This window comes from Haliaeetus albicilla, chromosome 17 (genome assembly GCF_947461875.1).
Source record: "Haliaeetus albicilla chromosome 17, bHalAlb1.1, whole genome shotgun sequence".
Lineage (NCBI taxonomy): Eukaryota > Metazoa > Chordata > Aves > Accipitriformes > Accipitridae > Haliaeetus > Haliaeetus albicilla.
In genome coordinates, this window is record NC_091499.1 from 8,232,640 (window position 1) to 8,255,527 (window position 22,888).

Consider the following 22,888-nt stretch of genomic DNA (forward strand, 5'->3'; position numbering starts at 1 on the left):
TTCCACTAAAACAGTTAATCAAACTTTAATGATCTTTTCTTGTTGGAATGGAAGACTTTCTCCCATCATCTTTGGTGGTTCAGAAGGAAAGCAAAACACAACAGACGTAACAGCCGTATGATCTGAACATCTAACAAACAGAATCTACAACTGGACATAAATATCAAATCATACACAAATCATTATCAAAGCATTTGTGACCTACTTTTTACTACAAAAGATGGATCCTTTTGCAGTCAGTCAAGTGCTATTAAACACTGCCACCACTAAAAGCAACATGCAGACTATCCGGACACAGTAGTTGAGACCAGGGGTCAAGAGGACTACAAGGAATCAACGTGCCCAACCATAAGGTCCATAGACCCTTTTAAGGCCTTTGCAATAGTTGCTTCCAGTCAGTAGAAAACTGTTACTCAACAGCAGAAACACTACTTACAGATGTTAAAGGACCCAAAGGTTTCCCCCCACAAACAGAAGATTCCCTCTCAAAGCGCTGGCTTTATACACTTTAACTGTAATGGTATTTGCATACAAGTAACTCTAAAACTAGAAAGTGCAGCACAAAAAGAGAATAAGCTGTAGACAGACAGCAATGGGGGGAAAAAGGAAACTATACCTGTGATAGTGTTCCCAGCAGATTAATTTTTTTTCACCTTCCTAATGCAGATACACTTTTTTTTTTTGTGCAAGTCACCACAGTGCTTGCTTCAGGAAGAGTCTGGTAACAGGATGTGAACATTTGTGAACTTAAGAAGGGGCTGATAATATGAAACAGCTTCAAAACTATACATTTGTAATTGAAACAGCAGGGCACATCAGTTCAGCATGATAGTTAGAATTTGCCAGATGTTAATGGGTTGAGTTGCAAAGAAACAAAAAAACCCAACTCTCCATACACTACATGATCCTTAATAACTGCAGCAGCTACATCATTGTTTTACGCTTTAGAATCCTCAACCACAGGAAAGAAAAATAAACGACTCACCCCAGCAGTATCTTCAGGAACAAAGTGCCTTCTTCTAGAAGGGCAGCAGTCACCCACAATTAGGACAAGAAAGTTAAGACAAATAACCATCCACTCACAAACACCCACAGTGTTTACCCACAGACTTCTATGTCTTACACCACAGTATTCCCCCAAAAAAGTAATTGTGGAAGAGTAACACAGATAGTTAAATTCACTGTTGCTGGTCAGAATTGTCCTGATATTCTGACCATCTGCAAGCAAAATGAACCAGCTCAATTCTCTAATATTGGGACTGTAAGCAAGCAGGTGAACATGAGTTGAGTTGCTCTGCACTACAGGGTGCCTAGTGAGAACGGTCCCACACACTGGGTCTGGATCTGTGACTAATTTTCTTTCTGAATCAGGGAGCAAACAAAGCTATTGCATGATGCAGACACCAGCCTTTCTTTTCAGAAGAGCCATTGTGTTCAGAGAAATCTTGGCTCAAAGCATCTTGAAATCATGAGAATTCTTCTCTGTATTTTAGTATGTTTTGAACCAAGCTCATAGGGAGCATATCAGAGAGGCATTTCAAAACCTGTTGTTCTAGTAAGGAATGATCTTCAGTTTATTTTCTGGAATGCCTCTGCTAAATCCTTCATTGCCTACCTTTTTGTTTGTGTACATGGCACCATGCAGTGAATAACATCATTAGCAATGTTGCTACCAATTTTTGCCCCACCACCCAGTATCAATAATGTGATATAAAAAGTCAGAACTTTTTGTTAAAGATGATCTATACACAAAAATTTTACTCAAGTAATTTAATAAAACCATTTTGTTAAAAAATTACTTAGTAATAATTGGAATTTTACATAGAAAATTCAGAAATTACAAAAAATGGCATTATATAATAAATATAACCTGAATATATGAGAAGAGTTAGACAAACTTGGTGGTAAGGTCTACAGAAAACCTATGCAGAAGAGAGATCAGCTGTTCCTGAGTTAATTTTCTTTCTGTTGATGTTCTTCTGAGAGAACATGATTGCAGTATAGAATATTCTCTTTCTACCTGAGCCTTTGTTCTAGGTACGTCTCTTCTATCCATTTCATGACACTGATGTTACACATGCCTTCTCCTGACACAGTTAAGAGGCTCTCCGAGTGCCTGAAAAAGAAAGTATCTGACGCCTAAAAGAAGTACTCCAAATGAAAAGCAGTGTACTGTGAGCAGCCTACGTGTAAAAAAACCCCAACGCTTCCTGTGCTGGCTAGCCAGAGATCCTCATCTAGTAGCTGCCCTGAATGCCAGGGCTGCCACGTAAAAGCTTGCCGACTTCTTAGCCAACTTATTCTGCAATAAATAATAATGCTCCCTTGTGAGACGTGTAATTTTACTTAACATACCATTACACATCAGTAAGTCTCAAAAATTTAGAGAGCGATGGCGAGAGAGAGAGGGCGAGAGCAAGCAAAGGGCAAGAGTGAGAGAGAGAGCGCACAGGAGAGCAAGAGGGAGAGGGAGCACAAAGGGTGCGAGAGAGAATGTGAGAAAAGGGCGCAAGTCAGCGTAAGCCTCTGCGAGTCCTTCCATTCCTATGGCACCCCTACCAGCTCTGCGCTACCGAGCCTCGTGGACCCCAGGCCACAGCTGCACAAGTCAGATGGTGCCACACAGCAACAGGGACAGTCGGTCTGAAGCCCAAGTTGGGGCAAAAGCATCTTCTCTGCTTGACTGAAGCAGCCAGCCAGCACCTACCTCATCTATCAAAGTCCCTCAGGACACCTTCCCTGTCTTTCTGCCAAAAGAGTCACTGCCATATCTCCAAGGTCTGTATTTGGATATTACATTTCAGACGAAATTTCCTGCATGTAGGTTAGGCTGTTTTATCAAAGTGCATCTTTCCTCTATACATATTCCCATTTATGTAAATTATTCCTTCATAAGGCTTTACAATATATCTGAAATGTTTCAAATCTGTATCTAATAAATATTACATGAAAATATTTTTTCAGTATTTACATATGAAACATACAAAAATATGATCATTGTAAGATTACTTCTTCGATTTCATCCTCTAAAGAACCAAGGGTCTTAACTCCTGGCTTGCTTGTAGTGTGTTGCAAACGGTGTCTGTTTAGGTTTCTTCCTTCACCAAAAAGCTCATTGTCTTCTTTGACTTTACTGTTTTTATCAACAAGAAGAGTATTACTAGAGTCCCAATCTATGTCAAAAGGTGTTGTATCGTTATTTTTAGAAAGAATGGTACTGGCACTGCTTCCAAAGAGTTGCTCCATTAAATTGGACTTTTTTTCTTTCTTACTATTGAAATCTGCATTTTCCTTAACATTTTCTTCCAAGTTGTCACTTTTTTGAGTAAGCCAACTCGGTCTCCCCGATCCTTTCCCAAAGGAAGGTACATAACTACCAAACGTTAACTTACTACTTAAATCTACAGTCCTCAGACTTCGTTGCTTCTGCCCTTGTGCTCTTGTGGCATCATCCTGGCTGTCATCTGCAGGAAATCCATTAGTAACCTTCCCGGGAATCTCAAAGAATTGATTAGTTTTTTCTTTTTTCTCCAGGGAATCAGACTTTCTTGCTGTATTTATGAGTGGTGCTTGGGAAGCAGGTTTCATGTTTGTCATATTTTGCGTTTCTCTATCAATTTCTTGCATTTTAGTAAGCAGGAACTCTCTTTTTCGCCGCTCTTCCAGCATTTCAGTGCTTTCTCTCTCTACTTCAGGTTTGTGGATTTCTGTCTCCATCTTTGTTTTCTCTTCTTTATCCAATAAAAAGCTGCTTTCTTTTTTCATTTTGTCATATTCTTCCCTTTCCCACTCTGCAGGAAATGTTTAAATATTATTTAAAATGATTTAGTTTTAAAATGCCTTTAAAAGATTATTTTGAAAATAATGCAAGCAAAAGCCATTGAGTTTTTAATATACTCTTCTATACATAATATGGTTTCCCTACTGAAAAAATAAATTATTCAAAAATTACAACTAAATTCACACCAGGTTCTCTGCTAAGATATAACAGTTTACTGTCGTCTTCCAAAGGGATAAGGGCATTATTCGTGTTTTAGAATTTTCAGAGGAATTTCATTTCTGCCAATTGCCTTCCCATTTCCTGGGTGGGAATGAAAATGAATACAACATCACTGCTTTTAATAGTTCTGACTTGCACAGTACTTTATTTTTGTCAGCACCACTGACATTAGGATGGTTCTGGGATATATGTTTCAGGTTTTTTCCATAAAGGGAACTATTCCTATGAAGCTATCAGGCCGCAAAGTCAAAGGAGTCATTACCGGTTTCAAGTAGTGAATGATTTAAATATACTGCATCTGCTGCATACAGAAAACACCTTCACATGAGTGTTCTCTGTGTCACCACGTGAATTCAACGAGAGTGTCTGTGCAAATACCAAATGTGAGTTTGCGTAGCTATAAAGGGACACCAAAGGTGCAAAACAGTCATAAAGTTCTAGATAGAACCTGCAAATACTTATGTGTACAAGAAAACGGAAGCTTCTCAAATATTTCTCTCTTCAAAATATTTTTCTATCAAGACAACAGACGTGTGATTGGCCAAAAGTTGAATACAACTGCTTGGCCCCTTCGACATACTGGCATTCCCCTTTGAACACTTTATTCAAATTTCTGACTGATGTTTTCATCAAGTTCCATGTTATCTATTGTACTTCAGATCAAGCTTACAGAAATAACTGCAACAGTTCAGTTAATATTTTTAATATATATTTTTTTCAATAACATATCACCATACCAAATTAAGTAAGGAGCTGCCTTTCTGTACGTAAGGTGGGGAAAATATAAGCTTATACTGTAAGATGGGTAAGGTGGTCAAATCATCTTACCCAGAAACATAACAGAACAGATTCTTCGCTTATATAAGTTGTGCACTGATGCCAGTGGAGGTAGAAGATTTTTCACAGAATTTACCTCTGAAAGCAGCTATAAATTTTTAGAATTCTTCCTTGTCATCTGGAGTAAGTGTTACTGTTCATTAACTATAATCATTGAAAGAGTATTTTAATATGACAGGATGCAGTCCATCTAAAATACTTTAGATTAAGAGACTTGTGAACGTAAGTCATTAAGATGTGAAAACCAAATGAATAAAAAAGCAATATTAAAAGATAACAATAAAACTGGCATTACTCAAATAGCCACACCAAATAATTCAGATAACCACAAGTGAAAAGAGAAACTACAATTTCAAATGATACAAGTAGATATGTACTGAAAAAACAGGCCATATTAAGAAATGCAGATTTGTTCTACAATAGTCAAAATCTACTGCCTACCTCAATAACATCTAGCAAGTAAGAGAGAACATCAGCATTTACCTGCTATGTCATTCTTATTTTGTAAAGCAAAATCTCTCAGGCTTCACTACTTCTTCATGGACAGCATTTTTTGCTGCTGCATACTTAATCACAGCTGAGTACAGGGCACAGATTATTCTATATCCCTTATTTCTTTCCGATTCTCTTCGCATAATGTAACTGAAAATAATTTTCCACTGTAGTGATCTCTGCAAAATCATTTTGCTCTTCTCACAAGAAACTAGAAGCCTCACTTGATTAGTATTCTATGGTGTATTTTCCAGCCTTCAGCTGCCCATTTCCTTACCATCATGAAGTTTTAGACCCCTCTCCTCTAAAGCCTGTATTTCCGGAAAACGTTTCAGTTTCTCTTCCCTTTCCCGGTCTTGGTCTTGTCTCGGGAAGTCTGCTTGCTCCTTCCATCCCTTGTCTTGAGTTTCTTTTTCCTGAAATAAATTAATAAAAACCTGAAACTATTGGGGGAAAATAATCAATAAAACAAACAAACAAAATCATACGAACTTCTATGTCATTCTAAAATCACATTCTTACCATTAAACATAAAAACGAGCAAGTCATCTAAACTAAACCAGATTTGACAACCTAGGGGTTTGGCCCTAAAATCTTATCACCTTTAGCATAGTTTTATGCACCTGAAACAAAATGAATAGACAATCAGCTCTACTCTGTATTATGCATTTCAGGAAAGTTGCAGCTCTGATATCATAAAGCAAAATTATCACTGTCTTAGGGCAGTTCTCTTTAGAAGTCAGAAGTTGTCTTTTTCAAGGACTTTAACAGAAGGCCAGACCCCATCACCTTATTCTTTTAACAAGCAATTACTTATCCTCTATTTCCAGAATCTGATCTTTTGACTCAAGTGAGTGGGTTGTAGATTCAGTTTCAGTGTTATGAAGTATTAAGTAACAAACAGTGAAAGAGCAAGGTTTAATCTTTGCTGAAAAATTCAGTTAGTGCATATACATCCACATTTAAAAGGAAAGAACTTTCTGATTAAGATTAACTTCTGATTAAGCAGAAAAGATACTAATGTCAGCAGTAAAAATCACTAATACAGAAAAGTAGTGGCAATGAAGTGAAGAGAAAGCCAGTGTAATCCAACACGTGGGTGCTAACTTTGTAGTTTGTGCTTACTTTAGAGCAAAATAAGCTTCTAGATTAAAATGCACTTCCAAGAGAAAGAAGAGAAACAGTTACTACTTAAAGAACAAAGAAAATATGACTATTAGCCAAACCAACTTCCAAGTATTTTTCCTTCCTGTACAAGGTTATCATTATTATGTTTAAAAAAAACCCCAACAACTTCATAAAAGTGATGGTGGCCAAGTATTTAAAATACTTCACTTAGAAAACTCATGAAAGCACAGGCTACCCAAATCTAATTTACGTTACTTAAAGCAATAGCCATACACGAACTAGAGAGGTTTGTAAGATGACATATAGTTGGACTCCACGAACTGCACTTGTACCAACTGTGCGGTTCTGTAACTCACACACCAAAGTATATGCTGGAAGAATGCATACATTAAACTACATCCATACTTACAGAAAGGATTTTGGAAGAGAGAACATAGGAATGAAACAGCCATGAAAAAGCTTCAGTCCTACCAGGAAGCCAGTCAAGACCATCATCAGAGCATTATTTTGACAAACAGTCCTAGCCTTATATAATCAGAATTTGTACAATTTGTACCAGAATCTGTGTCACTCTGATTTGTAATACCTTACAAATCTCATTGATTTTAGCCTGAGGTCACAGAATTATTAGCAATACTTCTAATGGTACTATTTTATCACAAAAAGGGAAATGGAAAACCAAAAAAATTCAACCATATTCACAAAGCTGGAAAAACGACAGAAGAAATACCAGCACTATGACAATAAGAGGAAGTGTTAGATTTATGCATTGTGAAATAAATCTGGAAAGTAAAAGAAACCATAATTAAGACCAAAGCAAAAAGAGAGACAACAACAGATTGCTCAAATAAGAATTAGAAATAAAGAAAAAGGGAGAAACCCAAAATGTAGTCTTAAAAACTTCAAAGAAATGCCAGTGGCAGAAAAAGAAACAGATTGAGTTAATGGTTATCAGTAAGACATAGAATATGATGAACTAAGTGTCACAAAATGGAGAATGATATTTCTGTAAGGGTAAAGTTTCTCTTAAAGATCAGAATGTTTTCTAAATTATATTTTCTATATACTTGTACATTTACACATATTTTCTAAAATATAAGCTCTGCATTAAACATTCAGTCTAACAGGCGAGTTATCTGGAGCAAATCTCAAATTATTATGGAACTCACTATTTTAGGAAGAATCCCTTCTTTCTTGTTTACTGTGTCACCACAGACAAGTTCTGATTCAGGAAGAAATTCTACTGGTGAGAAGTATCCACTGGTCTGTACACCTTTTGTGAGCTGTGCTCCTTTTTTAATATTTTGGTTGTTGGCTGTAGAAAATACAAACTAATTAAATCATGTTTTCACTTGAAAATATCCCACAATATACCTATCTCTCATTTTTAATGATTTGCAGCAAACATAAAAGACTGTATTGGAGCCAATGGAAGCAGAAAGTATTGACAAGTTTCACACAGTTGTTTTCAGCATCTGTTAAAGCTAATTAAAAAAAAATTGCATGCAAAACCTACTGAAAAGAATAATAAAACCCCTAGCCTTAAAGCTACTTATAAAGTCATTACAGTATACTGAGTATCTGTTAAAAAAAACCCACAAAATATCTTGTTCATCTTACTGCTTTGTCACAGAAGCTACATGTAGAGAAGCAAACTCATAAAATAAAAATTCACTTATTTGCATCTTTGAAACACATACACTTATGTCTATGGAATGACATTTAAAAAACTCTGAACCCAAAATGGAATGATAGTAGGGTATCTATAATAAAATGAGCAGCAGACAAACTGTTTGAAATGCTGGCATTAAATATTTAAAACAGTCCCATAAATTCCTGCTTCCTCTGACAAGTAGATTCTACTGATCCAGTGAAAATAGTCTGAGTACACACAGAGGCACACATATAGACACACATATTTATGTGGGTAGCATAAGACTTGAGGCTGCCTTGTCACGCCAGAAGAAATCACTGCACTGATACTTTTCAAAGATTATGCTCTGGGACAGATGTACTCTTTGAGGGAAAAATAAAAGACTGCAGCTCATCTGACAGACAGTAAATTTGAATTAGTACAAAAATAAATAAAAAAAAATCACCAAAATATTCATAGTAGTGAAGTTACATATTTTTAAAGCCTCTGTAATTTATTGTCATGTAGACATTATCTATGCTCTATTAAGAGAATTTACTAAACAATCTCCTCCTCCTCCTTCACCCAGGAACATCTGGTATAAAAGGAGTTAAGAACGCTGTTTGATGAAGTTCTGGGTTTTGGTTCTGCTGCAGTTAGAGAATAGTCAAACAAACAAAGTGCCCTTCTTTGTAACTAGTGCTGTGCTGAAAGCAGTGCGAAAAAGTAAACATTCTTGAACAAGCAGTGGTAGGGTCAAATGCGTCGCTATTAATTTTTCTGCCTTTATTGCTTTATATAAGTTACCTCTTTTTCTTTGTATAATATCCGTGTCTTTTCTTGGTGATAGCTTCAACATACGATTAGCATATATATTTTTTGCTTCAAGTTCTCTTTCTTTTTCCTGTGAATGAGAGAGGCAGGTATAACAATGAGTTACTAACATTTCATTTACTAGTCATTAGCAAAGCTGTAAATTAAATTAAAAATATATGTTGTAATATAGACTAATCAATAGTTACATCCAGTGTTTTAAGGAGAACAATCACATTCCTAACTTTGCTTATGCTATAAAAAAGCAGATAGAACTTCCCCCCCGCCAAAACTCATTAACAAAATATTTGGGGTGGGGGGGGAAGCATCTGTGTAGTGAAAATAAAACTAAATGCCATAAATCTGAATAAGACTTACAATGTATGTATAGATTGTACAACTGAATTTTCAGTATTGTAAAGAGTTAAGCATTTCAATGCTAGCAACGTTACAGGGCATGTCAGCACCACAGAGCAGAGGCCCGCTGCATCATAGAGGTAGAGACATATTCTTCTTTCATGACATTTATTGAATAAAATACAGAAATGAACAGCGATTTATCAGAAATCATGAGATAATGAAAATATTTTCAAAATAGTAAACTCTCCACTAACAAATCAGGCTTAAAACACCTACTTTAAACAAGTAAGTTTTTGAGTTACTAATGCTACTTGCTTGGTAGCTAGTAAGGTGGTAAACTGGTGTATATCCATTATATGTCTGAGACTTGGGGTTTCAAGGAAATTCTCCTAGCAGCTAAGTACTTTAGCTCAAGTCTTATTTAATTATTTTTTTCTAAAGATAAACCGACTAGGTCGAACACAACAGTATTTTCAGTCTTTACATTTAGAATTTGGGCAATGATGGGGTCGGGGGATGCAAAGAAACCTTTGCACAAATTTAGCAACACACATGGATATCACAAATACATGAAATTAATCTTTACACAAACCTACTGTAATGCAAGTACCTTAGTAACATAAAGTACTGTATATACCTGCAGATTTATTTCTAAATTCAAGCCTTCAAAACCTAATTTTCCAGTAGATCTTGTGGTTTAATCGCAATGTTTGGCTATGTACTTGATCTTGCTTTTCTTAACTAGTGCTAACAACAATGATTAACGTAGAGGCATTCCTGTTATAAACACTGTAGGGGCAGAGCACAGAACATTTCAATTTAAAGCAGGAAAAGAACTCACGTGTGGTATATAATTAAGCACACACCAGAGAGTGCAGTCACTGGTAAACTATTCAAACCTAATTACAGATACTTCCAAAGATAAAATGCCAGAACAAGGTTAGCAACTTGTATTGCTTCACATTTTACCTTCAGCTTCTGATTTAGTTGATGAAGCTCTTCTTGGAGAACTCTATTTTCTTCTTGAGCCTCATACATTTTTTTCTTCTTTGAATGTAACTCTCGTTGAAAACTGCTACTACTCAATTCAAGATTTTTTTCCAGATCCTTCAATTAAAATGAAATAATATTTTTTTAATAACCAAAGTACTTTTTTAATAGTCAAATTACTTAAATAAAATTACAGTAAACCAGCGTCTTGGATTCAGATACTGGCTCCACCATTGCTGTAACACTGAATACACTTAAACCCTTAATCCTAACTTTGAGGAGGCAGACAGAGCACCTGCAGATGCTGCAGCTCATCCTTCTGGAGTATTGAGAGGTGATTTGAGGACATAATGGGAACACACACTACTTTCTGCAAGCTCTTGGCATGGTGGACCTCCAGATCTCTAAAACAAATCTCAGACTGATGGTTAAGAAACAGAATACCTCCCTGAAAGTGCAGGATTAGAAGGAAGAAGACAAGAAATAATTTTTAACCTTTCTCCTAGAAACAAATTTGTGATTGTGATTTCATTTACATACTCTCATCTTGCAATAGCTGTTTTAAGTGAACCTGTGATGATGAGAGAAGGAAAAAAAGTAGAAGAAAATCCCTTACTTTTTAGAGCATGATTCATTTTAACATTATCCAGTACTACAAATGCTGAAATACCTGATCATAAGACTACAGATGCCAGATGGTGACACTACAGGGTGAGGTGATTTGGGTAACTCAGCAGTGTGTATCTTGGTATTTTGGGATTTATTTTATGAAAGCTTAGTTTCCAGCTTAATCCTCTGGATTTCCCAATTACACAATTACATTATCTCTGTAATGTAATTTAGGTTTAATTACTAATATAGGCACCAAAATTTAACACCATTTTAATGACCAACATGACTTCAGCTAAAAATAGTATTGCATACAACTACCAACAGTTTAATAGTGTTAACGTAATTATTTTTAAGATGAGGTTTTTAGACATGTTTACAAAAACGTAAACATTTTTGCTGAACAAAATTAAAATATATTGTACAAAATTCTTACAATGGATACCTGTAAAGTGTTCTAAAACTCATTTCAGTATTAAAAAAATTTCTGTAATTTTGTTCAGCTCAGCTCTCGGATGCGCAGAATAGTGGACAATCAAACACTGCATGAATGCAGTTCACGAAACTGAAAAAGAATTACTATATATGTGGTTTTTAGAATTTAAGTATACAGTTCCCTAAATACCCAGAAAATTTTTAACATGTTTCCCCTCCAAGACGATAAATTAGATTGCATAAAGTTGTATTACAGCTGCATGCACTTCTGAAACATTACTAGTAGTTATAAAAACACTTAAAAGCAAAAGTCCACAGGATATAATCTGACAAAAATATACTTAATTTGTAGACAGAAATTCGAATGCACAAATACCAAGTATATAACTATATAATCACCTTGGAAATAATTTACTTGATGCTACTTATGTGTAAAAAAAAAAAAATAAAAAATTTCTATTTGCTCCACAACTGTGAAAAAATACAGTTCATGAAGCTCATTATGGTACGAAATATCTGTACCAGAGTTTCTTACAAAAAGAAAGTCATCTCACCTTAATTCTTTTTTCACTGTCCTCTAGCCTGCTCTCTGCATAGGCTAGTTTCTTTGCCAGGTCATCTCTTTCGGCAAGGTGCTTATCTGCAGACAGCTTCTTCAATTTCTGCAAGACAGTTTTTGTTCTGTACAGTTCATCTTCCGAATCTTTCAGCCGTCTCTCAGTTGCACGTTCTCTCTCTTGAGATTTTCGTAGGCGCTCCCTTAGTATTCTAATCTCATTGTTGTGCCGAGCAAGGAGCTGAGAGATTTCGTTTTCCGTATCTTCAAACTTATTCAAGGCTTTCTCCTGCCTGTGCTGAAGCCTCTTCAGTGCCCTGTTTTCCTTCTGCAGCTCATCTAGTTTGATGTGGAGTTCAGTCAGTTCATTTCGGAGCTCATTGATTTTCAGCAGCCTAGCTGAAAGAACTCTTTTTGTAACAAGATCTATATCTTTTGCAGGAGAATCCCTAGTGAGGCTCTGAGAACGGAAACCCCACCGCGTCCCTCTTTTGCTTGGTGCATATTTGGAACCCAATTTCTTTGTGGCTAAGAAAGGAAAAATAAAAAGCATGTTTACTGTAAGACAACGCAGTTTGCCTATTCTGACACCCTTCTTGGAATAAAGCTCTGCCTGAAACAATTTTACAATACTTAGCAGAGATTGCGGCTTTCAAACCAGACAATAAAAGGCATATATATGATAGACTTATGCTTCTTTTGATAGATAAAAAAAAATAAAAATGGAGATTTATGTCTGTGATCTGACTGTAAGAAGTAATATTTGCAATCATTAATATAGGACCATTGTAATCATCTGCAAATTGTATCAGAAATAACAGTCATATTTTGTTAATATTTGATGATGTTTATTAAAACGTTTTAGAAATACTGTACTCTTATGCATACAATATTATCAAATGCTTTTAAAATGGCAACAATTAGCTGAGAGTTAGCTAGTCACGTATTATGCAAGATGTATTTCTCTCAGACAAATGCAGTAGTGTTTTCAAATCCAGCTGCCATGCTTACAGACAAAACAGCAGATTTCAAAGGCTCAATGCAAAAAGCCTCCAAAGCAAAATTATAAATCCCATGAAAATTCAGTTCTCTCCTAAATAATTTATTCTTGTATCACAAGTTATTTTCCACACAGTATCCTTATTTGATTACCACTATGCATCACTCGCATTCCTATTTGATATTATTTTATTGTCATCCCCACAGATAAAGGCTAAACATTTTGTTTCTATCTTATTTGCCTCTCAACCCACGCTCAAAGAATGAAGCATATAATCCACGAAAAATATCTCTTAAAACAACTGAATATATAGAGACTGCATAATTCATTAAGGTACATCAGCGTTAGGAAGAAACATACTGAGCAGCAGATTATAATTCAGGCTTGAAAGCTGGGATACAGCAGTAGTGCAGTTACCTATACACAGACAGTGAGTGTGTGACAGCAAATTCTTCCTCCCCTTTGGCGCTCACCATGTTTCTATTCTACAGAGTATTTTACAGCAAAAATAACAGCTTTAAAATACCTTCTTATCTTTTCCTCTAAACATTTTGCACAAATACTCATTTTTCTGCTTGATGCTTATTTTTTCCACAGCTTGGGCAAATAAAAGAAGGGTTTTTTTCCTTTACAAAGAACTCTAATGTCACATTCAGGTGTGAAAAGATTATTTAATACATGCACTGCAGGAATGAGGCCACTCCTATCACCAGCTAAGAGAATTCCCATTAACCCTAGACTTCCAGCCCCTTCAAGAATTTCTCCACATTTAGGGCAGAATAGAAAATTCCAATACCAAGTTTGCACTTTTGACCGTATAGCTAAATTGGGGAACAGTGTCCTTCAAGAACAACATGACATTCACAATACCTCCATGTAATAAGTAAGTTCAATTCTGGCTATGTAATCAAAGAGCTAGTCATTCATTTGCCCCCTCCAAATTAAATAGCACAGTGGAACTGCAGTTTTTGTTACCCTGAAAGCTAACCCATGACTGCTATGGAGCAGATGCCACTTCTGAACACAGAGAAGCTCGGCAAAACACTAGCTGCACCAGGACACCAACATTGTCAAAGATCTGAAGAGACAGGCTCCCTGGGCAACTTCAATATTTATGGTTAGATCTTCTGGCACACTCTAGATCATAATGTTGACCAAATAATTAATACGGTATCAAGCACTTACGAATGAAATAGAGCACTTGCTTGAGAAAGGCAGGATATGCTCTGACTTCAACAGAAAATGTGTGCAATTATTTAGATCAAGCTCTTGAAGTGCAGCAGAGAAGCTTCACATCCCTACTTCAGCCCAGGACCTGTATAACCATTCTCTCCGTTTTTGTAGGGATGTTCACTACCCCACAATCTCAGCCAAGAAAGCAGCTTATGTGGGTGAGGTGTGTGTGAGGGAGCTAAAGGTGGAGCTACTTCATCTCAAATTGGAAATATTTTACCCTCAAGGAAGGACCAAGAAAAACTTTCTTTTGAATTTCCACACGCATCTAACTTTCGCCAAACACATTTTCTCTCTCTTGCCTTATTAGTGGTCTTTTCATTTGTTTATTTTTCGAAAGTACTCAGTATTACACTGTAAAGCTTAGTCAATTAGAATTCCACAAGAGAGAGATCTTTAGGGGTATTTTGTCAGAGAAATTTTAACAATTGTCTCTCTTTTACTGACTGCATAGTAAGGACTTGCCTTGAGTTCTTGGCCTCAAGTATTTTTGCCAAAGACAAAAGGAGAGCATCAGCATGATTCAACAAAAGGCTAGTATAAGAGCCATGTTCACTAGTTATGAAAAATATGAATAATTCTGAAAATCACCAAAAATCCTCCTTATGGAGGAACAGGTTAATTTCAGTTTTCAATGGACATTGTTATGGTCTACCTGCCATCTGTAGCACAATTCACGTGAACCTTATTTGTAGATTTTCATAATGGTAGTTTCCCACTTTTATTTCAGCTTTCAGAGATAATCAACTCTTTAGCGCAGTTACAAACAGCAATTTCTGCTATCTACCTACCTTGGTAGTGCACAAGGCTGTTTGAAGTTTGTGTTTTGTGATCTCTTTTTTCTTGGCTCGTAGATGGATAGCTTAGTGTTGGCGACTGGCCAGATGAACGAGATGCATTATCTTCATCTGAATAATAGGAGTCACTATTTTTATCCCCCTCTGATTTCCTGTCATGTTCAGAATCTGGGCTCCTTACTCTTTCTCCCATTTTTCAGATTTAATGGCTTTCCAGATTTTCTCAAAGACTGTTCATTTTGACACAAAGGATCTTTCAGTTGCCACAATGGCAGCAGCTGGATTATTTCCTTGGGTTTATCATCTTCATCTCCAAAGCATGAGATCTTTGCAGTTCAGTTCAGCAAGCAGTAGTTATCATTCAGAATGCATTTTTCTGTAACAATTTAGAGAGAGAGAAAAAACTGAGAATGGTTTTGCTCTTTAGTTAAGAAAGAAAGGTAAAAAACCCCTGTAAAATTATTCAGGATTCCTATAACCTTATGCCACGTGCTGTGCTAATTAGCCTTATTATTTATATTAAATGTGACAGACATCACACTCCAGGAATGCTACTAGTATTACACTCAGTAGTTTGAGGTACTTCATCCCCAAAAGAGAAATCAGAAAATTAGACAGCTAAATCTAGAATAAGAAATTACTCCCAGGTTAGAAAGAGGGTTTGATGCTATTCAGGAAACTAATTTAAACATATTTTAGAACTTTTTAACCAAATGAATTAACAACTTATTCATGCAACTAGAACTGAGATATTTGTAGAATTTGACTAAGTTTCCATATCTCAATTTCTGACACTCCAATGATGTTAAATAATGGGCTTGAAAATCAGTTGTCCCATTTTTCTGGAGGACATTCTGTCCCTAACTGCTAATGAGACTGTAGCTATGTATCACAGCCTTTGCCCCGGAAAGTAGTCTCATACCCCACAACATCTGTAGTGTTTCATGCCTTCAAGAACTGGCAGAAGCACACACATTTATGTCATGTGCTTTATAGGAAAATGCAGATATAGCCTTTTGGGGTTTTTTTATCTGATAAGAGAGACCACACTGCTGGTATATGGTAAACATTACATCTGCAGCAGGTATAAAACGAGAAGGGCTGCTCCCACAGCCTGTCTTTTAATGTAAACTGAAAAATCCCCTAATCTCATGCAAAATAAGGTGATTTTACCTTTTTTTTGGAGACACTTCCTGAGAATATAATGGAGCAAATATACCCAAAGTTTTCCTCATCAGCTTAGGAAGTATTTTACTGACCACACTCAGTCTCCCATGTCTTCTGCCTCTCTCACCACTTCACAGCTCTCAAGCTTATTTCACCATCTATCTGCCTTCAATCCAACTTCAGGACATCAAGCTTCTAATGGGTGAATAAACAGGACTTGCATCAGAGCCCATCAGTTCTGCCTGTTGAGTGACATACGCTCCACATCCATTTCTAAATGGTAAAGCAAACTACACACAAAAAATTGAGCAGCTTTCAATCAAAACTCCTCTACACTGCAGGGCATACAACATACCTGTAAACGAGCTGTAAATTTTTCACTGTATTATTTCCCAATAAAATAAACTTAGCATGCTTCTCAGCCTTCTATTCCACTGTCTATACATGCAGAATTGCATAGCCAAGCAGAACAGAAATGTCAGCTGCCAAGACAGTTTTCATTACAAATTCAAGCTTTCTGGCCCAGCTCACTGTTAGCACAACTCTCTCCCCAGTGACTGGAATCCGTTTGCCCTCATAATCTATACAGAAGGAATTAGAGGAATAAATATCCCAACAGATTTCTAAACTGGGAAGCTGCTGGGAAATTAATATTGAATTATTTGGAAGAGAGCGTTTTTCTTACTTAGAGAGTAACTTTCCAAAATAGTGCTTTTTAAGCACCTAAATATTTTCGAAGTGGTCCAAATAAATTACACACCTAAAACTTATGTCAGAGAGGATTCTGATGAAAACTAAAATTGCACTGCAAAGCCCAGAAAGAAGACAAGCTATGCTTAGAGATTGCTAAACACACGCTGGAAGGTGTCAGTTATTGCAAGCATTCAAATGTTCAGCAATGACTGTTCTTTTTTCTTCTGAAATAATGCAGACCCTCAGACATGCTCATGAGTGCAAAACTAAGATCATGTAAGAATATTAGAACATATCAGGGTGCATCCCTACTCCCAAACAGCTCCACTCCTAAGTCCTGGCCTCATAAACATCTGTGCAGAATGTATGTTATTTTGCTCCCCAAAGAGCAAACCAAGCCCAAACTGAAACACAAGCAGAGTTTTGGGGACAACCTGTTTTCTAGAGGGTGTACAGGCAAGACTGTATCAGTTCTGTCTCCACAGGACAGAATCTCAGTGAATGCAAAAAATATAGAATAAGGTATAAAACAATGTGTTTACATTAAAACACTAAAATAATGTAAAATATAAAAATAGTACTCTGGACGGCTGTAACACAGACCTCATATTACTACAGTCATCCTGACTGAAAAAAAAAATTTAAGAATAGTAGTTGCTTTTGTAACCCACACGAAGTGTGGTGGTGTCATTGAAGCCACAGGCTTCATTTCCAGCTAACATGGGGCACAAAAATTGTTAGACTTCCTCTGACCTCATCTCAGGTGCCTGGAGCTTTGCTATAGCTTATTTAGCTGCAACAACATTATTTCACAACCAGGGAACTTACCTAATTTGTTTCAGCTTTTTGCTTAGCTTTGTACAATTGTCTAGCATCTACTGTTACATTTATAACTAACAGACAGCAATAACAAGTAGTTATTCTGTGCAGCGTGAAACATCTACAACCCTTGCAGAAACGCAGCGTAGAGGAGTACAGGCATGGGGAGACTGCAGGGGCCTGAAAGCACAAATGCAGAACAGTACTGGGCCCCTAAGCTGTAACATCTCACCTGTGCTCAATTACTGGTCATCAACGGGACACAGTCTTGGGAGCTGGGTAAAACCAGTTTTATAGGCAACATACAGAACAAAGAATAAGTACTCAACATATGTAAAACACACCACATGTAGTAAATTCAGATGTAATGGGGAACCATGAATCAATTAATAGAATAGAACAGAATAAAGAGCAAGGTGCACAGTGTGTTAACAAGCATATAAAAATGATCCCAAGTCAAGGAGGAAGAAACCATTACCATCCTCCTCCTGCCAGGGAAGGATTTGGGATGCTGATGACCTGCTGTAAAGACTTCCCCCTCCCAGCTGAAGCCAGTCAAATCCCAGAGGGAGAGTGGGTGGGCAAAGGTAACACCAGAGAAAGGGTTTGGTTCTAGAGTCTGTGCCTATACCACTGTAACCATATGTAGTTTGACCTATGTTCGTATCTGGACTAACACCAAATCTTTGGTTAGACTGTTAAGATTTTAATCAGACTAACAATCAAGTGTTGGTTCTGCATCTAAGATGTGTTCCCTGTTTTGCTCATAACAACATGCTGAATAAAACAAACTGGTGGGAATTCAAGCAACCTAGTCTGTTACTTGAGTGCAAGTCTGTCCCAGGGCCACACGTGGCATCCAGAGGAGTCCTCTGCTCCTGGAGTGGGAACATCAATGTTAGAGGCACCACCACATCTCGAGGGGTTAACCTAGCCCTGTGTGGAGGCAGGGATTACTCTATGGGGCAACTATCTTCAACAGCGTAGATATAGCCAAGATACACCCTCATTTTGTCTGCCTGCAGGACACGGAAGGGCAGAAAGAAATCATCATGCACAGACTTTCTTGAAAAGAAAACAAATATGAATCAAAACAAATGGGACTTCATTTTGGGAAAACATAAATGCCTACAGTTCAATCATCAAGATGTCTAATTATATATACATTAAAATAAGAACACTCACTTTCACTTACTGACTTAAAGCTCATCAGTTATTTTATAGTCCCACAAGTGTTCACTGAAGAGGCAATAATCTTTTTGAAGAATGCTTTTCATAACTCAGTGTATTTAAAACAGACAAATTGTAAGAACTGGAGGATTAGAATTATCCATCACTTCTGTACTGGATATTTCTCACTTTTGAGAATATTTTGCCAAGTATTGTTTTGACATACAGCAACATAAATGAACAGTAATTTTTGATGCATTCTGAAAGCACTTTGAAAAGCAATGGACTGACAACAAATTGAAAAAGGTGAATCAATAAAAGATCCCTTGAGGAATCTCCAGAAACATTTTCTGAATCTTCAAATTGTTTTCAGATTTATAAATTGGTAATACTATCATACTTCCCATACAAAACAAGAAACCTTAGTCTGTCAAGTCCTGCCAAATTCAGTTTATAATGTAATTTGATTATCATAAAAAATGCACAGTTTATCTTGAGAATAAATGAATCACTAGGATATTTGAGTTTTACTTCAGTTAGCCTAAGGACTGTCTAATTAAGAACCGCTTTGGTTCATTGACTTTTCAATTGTTACCAACTAGTTTGAGCTGACTATAAAATAAGTTCAACTCATGTGAGTAAGAACCACATAGATATCTATTTTCCCTTGGTACATTTAATAAGTTTGTGAGGAGTGAAACACTGTGGGTTAGCAGTGGGTCTACTCAGCTCCACCACCACCAAAACCCCAACCCCCTCCCCCTCAAGAGCTCCACACGTGCTTTTAGAAGCCTAGTGCATCAAGATCAGATCAGTACAGAATGGCTGAAGTAAATCTGGGACTTGCACAAACTTTACAAACAGTTTTGTTTCCAGAATTTCATGCTCCTTCACTTCAGCAACTTCTACTATTGCTATGATTTACATATTTTGTATTGAAAACATGCTTATTATTAGAAAAAGCAGTCAAGCTCCAGGTCACTGCAAAGGACGTGACAGACAAAATAGAGAGCACAAAACAACTGCAATGGTGACAGAATACTGTCTCCCCATCGCTCCTAAGTAAATCACAGAAACAGAAATTGAACTACTGGATTACAGGGATTAAGCAATAGAGAGACAGGAAAATTACTCAGTAATTCTTCTCTCACAGTACACCCAGAGCTTAGTTCAGTAATGCAAAATTCACAAAACTCTTTAAGTCCTTTTCAATCTCAATACCTTTCTAAGACCAGAAACTGCTACATGCTTTTACTGGGCACCATATGACGCTTCCTGAGTACAAATGCTGAACTCTAATGGTCGGGGCAGTTTTTCCACCTATTCTGGGAGAGGGACAGCCCAAGAAAGCCAGATTCAGACAGGTACAAAAGCATCAATCCACATTATTAAAGTGCTGAACTTAAGAATAACTTCAAAAGAAATTTGCCTCCCTCTTCTTCCTCCACTCATCTTTTTCACATCCAAATATTGCTGTTTTCACGGAAAAGAGAGAGGAGCAAAAGAATTTACTTGTATCACATCAAAACATGTTCACTGATGAGGCTTCAGTGAGGAGCAAATATTTTATTAGGGAAGCTTTCTGCAGCTGCTGACTTCACTGTATGCACTTCTTCTAGGTTTACCAGCTTTTGGCGAATTAAAACGTTGTATGGTTTTAAAAGCCAACGTTAAATTTATCTGACGCCGTGACAGTAACACTTAGCGTAACTTTCATCAGCAGATCTCAAAATGAAAAAGTCCCAGGTCGGAGATGAGGAAACGGCAGTCCAAATAGGCCAGTCCTACAACCAGGGAAAGAGATTTATGTTTCCAAATCCTCTACCGAGGAGGCCCAGGCCGTCGCTGGTATTTCTGCCTATGCCTCCGCTGTGCGTGGACTTACCAGTTCAACTTCCCCATTCCTGAAGGCGGCTCTCCAGTCCCCAAAGGGTAAGCAAGCAATTTTCCTTGACTGGGGAGAAGTTCTTAAAGCTCTTACCGAATACTATTTTTGAGTAACGCTTTTTTACAGCAACTAACAACCGCACGTGAGAGCACCTTTTAAGGGCGTTCGTTTAACCCTGCAATAAACGACTTCTGAGGAAAGGGACGCCGCACTCGCTGCCGCCCCCCCCCAGGCCTGCTCCCTGCCACCCGCCGCTGCTCGGGACGAAGCCTCCCCTCCCTCCGCGCCCCAACACCGCCGCTGGGAGCCCCGGGGGCCCAGCCACCCTCCCCGCCGACTGCCCCGGGACCGGGCCGGTGAGCCTGGCCCACACGGCGCGTCGGGAGTAAGAGATCCGCAGCTGCGGATCCCAGCACACCCCCCTCCCCGCGGCGGCTCGGCCTAGGCCCGGTCCCGGTCCCGGTCCCGGTCCCGGTCCCGGTCCCCCCTCCGCCGCGCGATACCCGGCCCGGCCCGGCCCGGCGCCGCCGGCGGTACCTGCCCGCCGTTGCCAAGCGACGCTTAAAGGGGCCGCCGCGGCAGAGCGCGGGGGCTATTGACAGCGGCTGCCCCAGCAACGGAGCGGAGGAGGAGGCGGGATCTCGTCGTCAGCCATTGGCTACCCGCCCTGCCAGCTCGACGGCGCGCCGCGCCTCCCGGCGGCTGATTGGTACGGTGGGGCTGGCGGCGGCCGAGGGGAAACCGCTCTACCCGTTGGTGGAAGGCTACATCCAGGCTGCTGATTGGTTGAGGCGCTGCAGGGGAGGCGTGGCTCAACGCTCGGGCGCGGCCGGCGTGTCACGGTGCGGCGGGTTCCGCGGGCCTCGGCCTGGCGCCGCCATCTTGGTTTCGTAGGGGCGTGCGTGTGGAATCGAAGGAGGCGTTCGGGGCGAGGTGGGAGAGGGGGCCGGGGGAGGCGGCAGCCCGCCTCCGTGCTAGCACCCGTGGCGTGGTAGCGAGCCACCCCACTCATAACCCCTCCGAGGAGTGGGATGGAGGGAAGTTGCCGGCACCTGCCGCCGTTTGGGGTTTGAAAGTGCGGCTTTGGGTCAGAGCAATGTCCGGGAGTAACGGCTGATCAGAGATGAGAGAAAAAAGGGAAAAAATAGTCTTGGCTTTAATGCTGAAGTAGGATGGGAAGCTAGGTGAATAAACAGTATGTGGCAGGTTTTATGCACATATACATGTCTGTCTGTGCACGTGCGCTCTGTGTGTGTGATGGCATTTAAAAGCAAAACTCGCCTAAACCAGGCAGAAAGAAAAAAAGAGGAATGCTATCAAATTATAAAATACCCCAGAACTTAAAGCAAAATGGATTATGTTGACAAAAGGATAAAAATACTGGTTAAAGCTAACAAATAAGCTTGAACTCAAAGGCAGGCCCAATTTGACAAGGCTGTTGTGTTTTATTCCACAAAGAAGTAAGAGACTTTCTAAACCTCGGCTTTTATCACTCCAAGTTACTGCTGTTTCTTTTTTTTTTCTAATGCTAACCTTTAATAACGAAGTTAAGCAAACTTCTTTCTGGAGAGAGGAAGGGAAAAAGAAACAAATGGCAGATCTTGCTTGCCTCACTTAACTTACAGTGAAATATGGTAGCACAGCGATGGAAGTGACATGAGAATTTGGGTGGAGCAGGATAAAGCAGAACATTTCATATGAAAGTTATAACCTGCCTGCACGGGAAGGCATAAATGGGACATTGTTGAAAGGAAGACAGATTTGCGCTTGACAGAACTGTCTCTCCACAGTTCCGAATGTTCAAAATTAATGCTCGTTGACCACTAAATGAAAATAAAAAAACCTGGAGGAAGCAGGGCAAGGTACCAGTTTTGTTAACCAAGGTAATGTTTTCAGGCAAAAAAACTCATCTTCTTCACAATAAAATATAAGGAAATATGTGAGAAAATACAGTTTTAATGCACTTGAAATTAAAATATTGCCATCCCCACAGATTATAAATTTTAGGACGAAAAATGGTATCCATCTCAATGGAAAAATAAAAAATTAATTCACGGTTATGGAAGTCAGAATTGAGAGATCCTCGAAACTGACACGAACATTGTGCACAAGAACTCTGAATATGCTTAAAAATCTTGAAAACGTAATTTAATGAGTAGGCTTGAGTGCAATCATAAACGTGTCAGCATGAACTCCTGTAAAAGAAGAGGAGATGGAAACGGGAATTTCAAAAGCACGAAAGCACCTGGGAGACGTAGCCCTGACGTG

General features: G+C 38.5%; 1 protein-coding gene across 6 annotated transcripts; it reads right to left on the reverse strand.

Moving 5' to 3' along the window:
• Positions 1–1,755: 1,755 nt before the first annotated feature.
• LCA5 (lebercilin LCA5) lies at positions 1,756–21,318 on the reverse strand. 6 transcript variants are annotated; one of them, XM_069804721.1, is made up of 10 exons: positions 21,158–21,273; positions 19,954–20,795; positions 17,795–17,837; positions 14,878–15,259; positions 11,852–12,381; positions 10,233–10,370; positions 8,898–8,994; positions 7,627–7,772; positions 5,607–5,745; positions 1,756–3,791 (listed from the first exon to the last, which is right to left on the reverse strand). In XM_069804721.1, exons 4-10 carry the CDS (start codon positions 15,074–15,076, stop codon positions 2,995–2,997), a joined length of 2,046 nt encoding a protein of 681 aa, XP_069660822.1. In that variant the 5' UTR covers positions 15,077–15,259; positions 17,795–17,837; positions 19,954–20,795; positions 21,158–21,273; the 3' UTR covers positions 1,756–2,994. The 6 variants fall into 6 exon arrangements, with proteins under 6 accessions (XP_069660822.1, XP_069660827.1, XP_069660823.1 ...); XM_069804726.1 differs by lacking the exons at positions 17,795–17,837; positions 19,954–20,795 and having other exon boundaries at positions 1,756–2,116; positions 2,985–3,791; positions 21,158–21,318; XM_069804722.1 differs by lacking the exon at positions 17,795–17,837 and having other exon boundaries at positions 19,954–20,516; positions 21,158–21,289.
• Between the last annotated feature and the right edge of the window lie 1,570 nt (positions 21,319–22,888).